General features: G+C 43.3%; 1 protein-coding gene across 1 annotated transcript; it reads left to right on the top strand.

Moving 5' to 3' along the window:
* Positions 1 to 384: 384 nt before the first annotated feature.
* On the top strand, positions 385 to 1,987 carry LOC132651218 (NEDD4-binding protein 1-like). The gene is made up of 3 exons (XM_060376465.1): positions 385 to 787; positions 860 to 1,562; positions 1,633 to 1,987. Exons 1-3 carry the CDS (start codon positions 385 to 387, stop codon positions 1,985 to 1,987), a joined length of 1,461 nt encoding a protein of 486 aa, XP_060232448.1.
* Positions 1,988 to 8,186: the final 6,199 nt, after the last annotated feature.

Here is an 8,186-nt window from a genome sequence, read left to right as displayed (position 1 = left end):
TGGAGCTGAGTGCTAGATCGCCACCCCACCCCCTTCCCTCCAGCAACCCACCACCCATTGTTGATTTTCTGAGTGCGGTACTGTGCTGGTGAAGAGAGGCACGTGAATCCCGAGAGTCAGAAGGGACCAGAAGTGTTTGCAGTGGAACCCAACCTGATCGGGAAGGAGAGAACCCACCAAGATTGCAGGAGGCAGAGGACATCTGACAGAAAGGTCTCAGAGGAGAGCAGACGTCTGAGGGAGAGCCTCGGAGGAGGAGAAATTCCCTGGGATCCTCTGCAGAGGATGCATCTGTTTCACCCGGCTCCTGCTGGAGAACACATAGGAGGCTCCATTTTGGAGAGGGGAAAAACTGAAGGCCTAGAGGGGTTCCTTGGGAAAGCCATGGCGGCAGTTCTTTGGGCCTTGATCACCATCACGATCACCAGCCTGCTTGTACTTGTACTTGCAGCCGTCCTTCTCTACTTTCTCTCCAAGAAGCTTGGACCAATATGTGCCCAACAAGAATGCACCTCAACAGCCTTTGGAAAAGCAGAACTACTGCAAGAAGTGGTAGTCGTGCAACAAGCGAAATTAGCTGTGATGTTACTGAGGCTGCAGAGACACGAGAAAGGGGAAGTGAGAGAACCGAGGGCCCTCAAAGAAGAAACTAGTTTACGTGATGGGTCAGGGGGCCGGGATGGACAGCCCGTGGAACCTCAGTCGCCGCTGGCTCTGAAGGAAACCAAACAGGGGCAGCGACCCCCACCACCTTTCCCATTGGCCCAGGGAGGAACACCTGACAAAGGTTTTCAACATTCCGCGGGACCTGTGCTTACATAATCTAAGGAGTCTCCCCATGGAAAGCATTCCTGCTCAGGGGACTCGCCTGAGCCTAAGCCGAGGTGTCCCCCACTTTCTGAGCCTCTCCTTCAGCAGCCCCGGCTGTTTCCTTCAGGGACAGGATCCGCAGCATTGGGCGGATCCTCTGAGGAACCCACTGCTTCGGTCACAGGGGTTCAGAGATTTCAAGAGGCCCTCAAGACCCCATACAGTCTGGCCTTGAGAAATGAGCCCAGCAGAGCAGATCTGAAGCATGTGGTGATAGACGGGAGTAACGTGGCCATGGCCCACAGCCTGAAAAAGTTCTTCAGTTGCCGCGGAATAGCCCTCGCCGTGGAGTATTTCTGGAAGCTTGGTAACAGAAACATCACCGTGTTTGTCCCGAAGTGGAGAACGAGACGAGATCCTCACGTCACTGAACAGCACCTGTTGGGCCAGCTCCAGGAGCTCGGCATAGTGGCTCTGACTCCTGCCCGGATGGTCTCCCGAGAAAGAATCTCTTCTCATGATGACAGGTTCCTACTGCACCTGGCAGAGAACACCGGGGGGGGGATCATCATGACCAATGATAACCTGAGAGAGTTTGTGACTGAGTCGGCGTCCTGGAGAGAAATCGTTGCCAGGAGACTGCTTCAGTACACGTTCATGGGAGACATATTTATGATTCCCGATGACCCTCTGGGAAGACAAGGACCTCAGCTGGATAAATTTCTTCAAAAGGACCTCTTTCCTCCAGAGAAGCAGCTGGTTGATGACAGCGGCCCGCCAGGCATGAGCAGACTCAGGCATGAGTTTGGACTCTGTCCTCAGGAGCCCTAGCCCCAGCCCCAGCCCCAGCCCCGGCCCCAGCCCCAGCCCCAGCTCCAGCCCCAGCCCCAGCCCCAGCCACTGGCCACCACCCCAGAACCACGGAGCCTCTCCAAGCCCTGGGCTTCCTCAGCAACAGCTCTTCACTGCCCCGGTCACACTGTCCAGGATGCAGCAGAAACTGGGCAGGCCCGCACAGAGATCTTGGGCAGAGACCAGCGAGTTGAGGGAGGCGCTGATGAGCATCTTCCCGGACTCTGAGCAGAAACAGAAGATTGACCAGATTCTGCTAGCTCATCCATCCACGATGGACCTGAATGCCCTCTCTGGCCTCGTGTTGGATGCAAAGCTGGGCTGAGACTGCACTCACAGTGTGGTGGGGACGGGGCAGGGGAGGGCACTAGGATCTGCCACCTGTTGGTAGATCCTTCCCTGAGGGAACATTGCTGTATGATATGGGAGAAAGGAGTGACAGATGTTTGGTGTACACAAAATGGAGATTCTAAATAAATAGAAACAGGGAGCAGGAACTTCCACAAATACAGACCATTGTGTTTTGTTTTGTTTTGTTTTGTTTTGTTTTGTTTTGTTTTGTTTTTTAAGTTGAAATTTCCTGATTGGCAACCAGGCAGACTACTGCTGTTTAAAGTCCCTGGATTGTAGGAGAACGTGATAATGAGTGTGAGCTTCCATTCTTCAATGGGATTTTCAAAACAGTGGGATGGGTTTCAGGTAATGGGACGCTCAGAGAAGCAGCTTTTGCCTATATTTCCACAGGTCAGCAGAGCCTAAGGGTTCCATCAAATTGCAAAGGAGCCCATCCCCAGTGAGAGAGGATTCCCCATGAAGGCCTCTACTCAAGGAAGGAAAGGAGGCAGATAGAGGGCAACCCGGAGCCATGGTCCCACCGGGAAAGTTGATACCACCCACAGCCCCCGCACAAATGCACACACAACACCAACACCACCGCCAGCTCCACAACGGCCATGCCCTGGTGCAGGAAGAGCTCATCGACCTGACTGAAAGAGGACAGTGAGTTCCTGAAACAGACAGATGGGAAGACCTAGATCCTGAAATGGACTTTTTCTGAGGTTACTGATGTTCGAGGGGAAGGTGGCATGAAGGCATTAATCTTCAGGTGGATTTTTCCACTGTTTAGTTTAGGGGAGTGGGTGATAGTCTGTGATGGAAGACTGAAGCCCAGCACAATGTTTCTATTCGGCTGAAAGAGATGCCAGGAAGGAGAGAGACTGAATCAGAGGGTCCTTAGGACAGCCTGGTGAAGGGGGTGGGGGGAGGGTTCGCTCCTCCTGTGTCCTCAGTTGAGTACAAGGTCAGCTGGGTGCTCTCCCTGTCTCTCTGAGCTAGTGGGATTTCCCCCGAGCAGGTGGCTCTTGAGTCTTCCTTGGTAAAAAGCAACAAGGATTGGTGGAGGGAGGCAGTTTTAGAGGAATTTTAGTCCTGCAACCTGGCAATGGGGGGTCACACATAGAGATCTTCATGGGCTGCCTGCTGGGGCTGGAACGCAGACACCCCTGAAAAGCCCCCTGGCTGAAATGTTGACACACCCTTAGGACTCAACCTTAATCCCAAGCAATGTAGGGAAGTCTTGTTTGGAGAGGGCAAGGGCCGTGATTGGAAGTGAGTTCTATTTGAGGAGCAGACCAAGAGCCAATCAGAGAAGGACTCGTCTACAGGAGTCACAGAGTGGAGCTTTTCTAGATTCCACCATTTGTCCGCAAATTTCATGATTTCCTTTTTTTTAATTGCTTAGTTGTATTCCATTGTGTAAATGTACCACAATTTCTGTATCTGTTCCTCTGATACATCTGGGTTGCTTTCAGGTTGTGGCTATTATGAATGAAGCTGCTACTAATGTGGTTGAACAAATTTCCTTGTTGCATTCTTGAGTATATTTTGTATTTATTTCTATGCAATATTAGCTGGAACGTGAGGAAGCACTATTCATAATTGTGTGAGAAAGCACCAGATTGATTTTCAAAGTTTTGTACAAGTTTACATTCCCACCAGCAGTTTAGGAGGTATACCCTTTTTCCACAACCTCTCCAGCATGTGTTGTCATTTGAGATTTTGATCTTAGCCATTTTGCTGGGTATAGGGTGAAATCTCAGCGTTGTTTTGTTTTGCTTCTCTCTGATGACTAAAGACATTGAGCATTTCTTTAAATGTTTCTCTGCCATTCTATATTCCTCTACAGAGAATCCTCTATTTAGCTCTGTACCTTATTTTTTTAATTACCTGATTTGTTGTTTTTTAATTTCTAGAGTTATTAATATATTTTCTATATCAGCCCTTTTCAGATATAGAGGTGGTGAAGATTATTTTTCCCCATTTTGTATGCTGAGACCAACAAATATAAAAAGTTTCAGCCCAGGTGGTCCTGCAGGGAATGGTGCACCTCCAGGGTCCAAGCATGTAGATGACCTAGACCCCCTGCTCTGATGTAGCTGATTGGTAGCTCAGTATCTATGTGGCTTCCTGAGTAAGGGGAGCAGAGGCTGCCTCTCTCATGAACTTTGTTGCCTACTCTGTGATCACTTGCCCTTATTGATGTGGCCTCGGTAGGCCACAAAGGAAGAGGATCCAGGTGGTGCTGATGAGACTTGATAAGCTATGGGCAGATGGCAGGGGACTCCACCTTTCAGTGGGCCTGGGAGGAGTTTAGGCAGGGGGCTTCAATCAGGGTATATAGTGAATTAATTGTAAAAAAAATAATTAAAATTTAAAAAAAGAAAATAAAGGACCAAAGCATAGTGACCTTATGCCTTGAAATTGAGCTGTTCACTGAGAGCGTACTTTCAGCTACCAGTGATTCTAAATCTTCCTAATGTTGCTACCCTCATGATTTGGAGACCCTCGATCATAAAATTATTTTCATTGCTACTTAACAGCTGAAATTTTGCTGCTGTTATGAATCAAGTGAATATCTAAAATGCAGAATATCTGATATGTGACCTCTGAGAAAAGTTCTTTCATACCCCAAAGCTATTGCAATCCACAAGTTGAGAAACACTGAGCTAGACTTTCAGGCTCCATTGCTGTTGACTGTATGGGTCTGAGGACATGGTCGTTAGAAGTTCAGCTTCCTGTGAACAAATTTTTTCCTCATCATTATTGACCTCTCAATTATTAAAGAGGTATTTTGGCTCCTACATATCTCTACTTTTATTTTATGTCTAAGCTGACTTGGAATTTGGAGAGGAAATTAGTTGCTGATGAAATCCTCACTAAAGGGATTTTATATACCTCAGATTATTTTTCTTTTTAAAGTAGTGAATTTACATAGAGCTCCATATTAAAGTGAAAGATATGAGCACCAAATTATTGAGTTTTCTCAAGCAAAATGTTTCTCCCATTGTAGCTAAAATCCATGCAGCAAATGATTTACTGATTTCACCTGCAACTTAGACTAACACAGATAAAGAGTCATTCGCTGTGGTTTTCAGCTCTCCTTCTGGATGGCTTTGAGAAGGAGAGTTCAGTGAAATGTGATATATCTGTGTACACAAAAAAGAAATTCACTGGGCAAAGTCTGATTTCAAGAAGGGACCAATGTTTCTTTCATTTATAACTGCCTGAATCTATACTGTATTTCCAAGTTAGAGACTGACTTGATAAAATCAATATTCTTGAGAAAATTGTCATCAAATTTACTAATTCTTCATTCTAAGTCAATCTTGCCACAAACATATCCACCATATCTTCTACTCCAGTCTTAAACTGTTCATTCCAAATAGATACTAAAGCACCCACCTGTTCCCATAGAATTATGAATTTAACTTTTTATCATATAGTGAAGGTACTTTTGCCCTTTGCTTTTTAGCACATGAGAGAGCAATGGTAAATTATTATCTTGGAAGTAGAAACTATTTACATCAAATCTGCTGACCCTTGAGTCTAGGTTTCCCCTCCTCAGAACTATGAACAGTAAAATCCCGCTCTTTGTAAGTGATGCAGTATCTAGAAGGTTTTTGTTTGTATGTTTTGTTTTGTTTTACAGCAGTACACATAAACTTAGACTGCTTCCATATTCTTGTGGGACTCCTAACAGTGGGTGCAGTGTCTGACACTTTTGCTTGTTCTTGGATCCCTTTTTCCCCTACCAGAGTGCCCCATCCATCCAGCCTTGATTTGATGGCATGTGTTGAGTTTTATTGTAATTTGTTACACCATGTTTGGTTGCTATCCCTGGGATGCCTGCTATTTTATGAAGGTAAATGTAGAAGTGAATCTGGGGAAAGGGAAAATAACAAGGAGGAAGTCAGAGGAGATGAGGGAGGGGAAACTGTAGTCAGGACATATGAGAGAAGAATATATTTAGAAAGAAAGAAAGAAAGAAAGGAAGGAAGGAAGGAAGGAAGGAAGGAAGGAAAGGAAATGCATTGATTTTAAATGAACCTGAATCTCCATGAAAAAAAAATGCAGTGAAAAAAACTACATTCTAGTTCATAATTTTGTGAGAAAATCTTGGTAAATTTTCATAAGGTTGAAAATTTTAATTTTATATGCAAGTATGTTTTTCTTACATTGTTTTAACTTGACTCTTTTTACCTGGGATAGATAACTGCTCTTATGTGCTTGGCTTTTATTCTACTCTAGCAAACAATTTGGGGTTGGTCATATGGTTATGATTTTTATGTTTATTGGTTGAAGATTAGTTCTCAAGTCCAGTCCAGGTATTTTGAAATATAATCTACACAACTGAATTTCTAAATCTTGGCAACTGTTTAGAAATATATGAAAATAATACAGCAGCCAACACTTATATAGAAGAGTTTTTCATTGTAATATTTGAATGAATAAAAAAGGTGATTCAAATTCTATGCCACAAAAAAGCAGTTTTTAAACATGTCCTCCCTGTAATTTCAACTTATATTTTCTGACCTATTGAATGTTCCCACATTTTACTTTGGGAATTTCCATGACATGGTCACTCTCAAGACAATGCAAATAATGCAAATTAATATAATTCAGGAACATTCATGAGGGAACTCCTCAGTGCATTGCTTAGTCTTTACTGTTAACACGGTTGGGTAGAAAACACACCCTTTGGTGTGTTCAAAGGCTATTTCTAGAAGTAATTAGATTAACAAGGCATTAACCCATGCATAGTTTAATCCATTGAGTGATTCAAAATTTGAACAGACTGTTGAGAGTCTGTGGAATTGTATTAGAGGGAGCAGGTTAGAGGAATTGGGTAGATGGAGATGAGCCATCCAGGGCTAGAGCCAGTGTGGGTCTTCTTTGTTGCCATTCCACTCTGCTCCCAGTGTTTCTTGAGGTGAAGAAACTCCACTTTCTTGATCCCACTGATAGGCTCTGTCCACTCAAAGGAAGTAAGCAACCAGTGACAGAAATATCTGTAACCAAGAAAAATATAGAGATGGCTAAGCACTTTAAAAGTGTTCTCCTTCACATGAACTCAGTGGAGGGCTCTTTGACACCCCCCCAGGGGAGGAGTAGCCTTTCCAGGCCACAGAGGAGGACATTGCAGCCATTCCGGATGAAACCTGTTAAACTAGGGTCAGATGGAATGGGAGGAGGACCTCCTCTACCAGTGGACTTGGAGAGGTTCAGGAGGAGATGAGGGAGGGAGGGTGAGATTGGGAGGGAATTAGGGAGAGAGTTATGGCTGGGATACAAAGTAAATAACCTGTGATTAATATAAAAATAAAAAAATATATAAAAATGTGTTCTCCATCCAGAAGACCCAAAATCTATTCCCAACACCCAAAATTGGAGACTCATAACTTGTGTCTCCATAGGCAGAAGCATAGATATAGTACATATAATCTCATGCAGGCACAGACAAACACATAAACTTACAAAAATACCTTTCAAAAGAGGCATAACTAACAACTTCTTCCTTTAAATTGTGTCTGAAAGTGTAGTTAATGCATATGGTACTGTATTCTGTTAAGGCATTCACATGTCTTCACATGTTTAATGTTCAGTTCAGACTGTTTCTTGGCTCTGCCACTGTCTTCCTTTTTCGCTTCACTAACCTCAAACTACAAATCTTGAATAGTTGGTTGTAACCTATCTGACTATTTTTCATCAATTCTTACCTGTTCTTTTTTTTTTTTCAATCAGTGTCCATTTCCTTTATAAGCCACAAGAAGATATATTAATAACTAATTCTCCAGTCAAGCAAAGGGATCAAGAAAATGCCAGAATCCATGGTGGGTTGGAAGCACAATGGCTGCAACAAAATAGGGCCTTGATTTAACTGCACTTTGCCTAATGTACTCAATACTTTAGAATGAATTTAAAACAAATACATCATAAATAAATACATGCATATGCATGAATTTTTAGAATATAATTTAATCAATATAACATATTTTAAATGTTTTTAAATAGTTTATTATTATAGATGTTAATGAGTGCTTTGTGGAAATGAAGCTACAAAATCTTGCTGAAGTATACATATGCTATAGTCCTTTTATATTTATGTACTTTACTTAAGTTTAAGTATAAATTAAATTCTTATATATAAATATTTTACATAATAGTTTTCTAATTCTTACTCTTTT

The sequence above is a fragment of the Meriones unguiculatus genome (genome assembly GCF_030254825.1).
Source record: "Meriones unguiculatus strain TT.TT164.6M chromosome 13 unlocalized genomic scaffold, Bangor_MerUng_6.1 Chr13_unordered_Scaffold_41, whole genome shotgun sequence".
Lineage (NCBI taxonomy): Eukaryota > Metazoa > Chordata > Mammalia > Rodentia > Muridae > Meriones > Meriones unguiculatus.
This window is presented reverse-complemented; position numbering and strand designations above follow the sequence as displayed.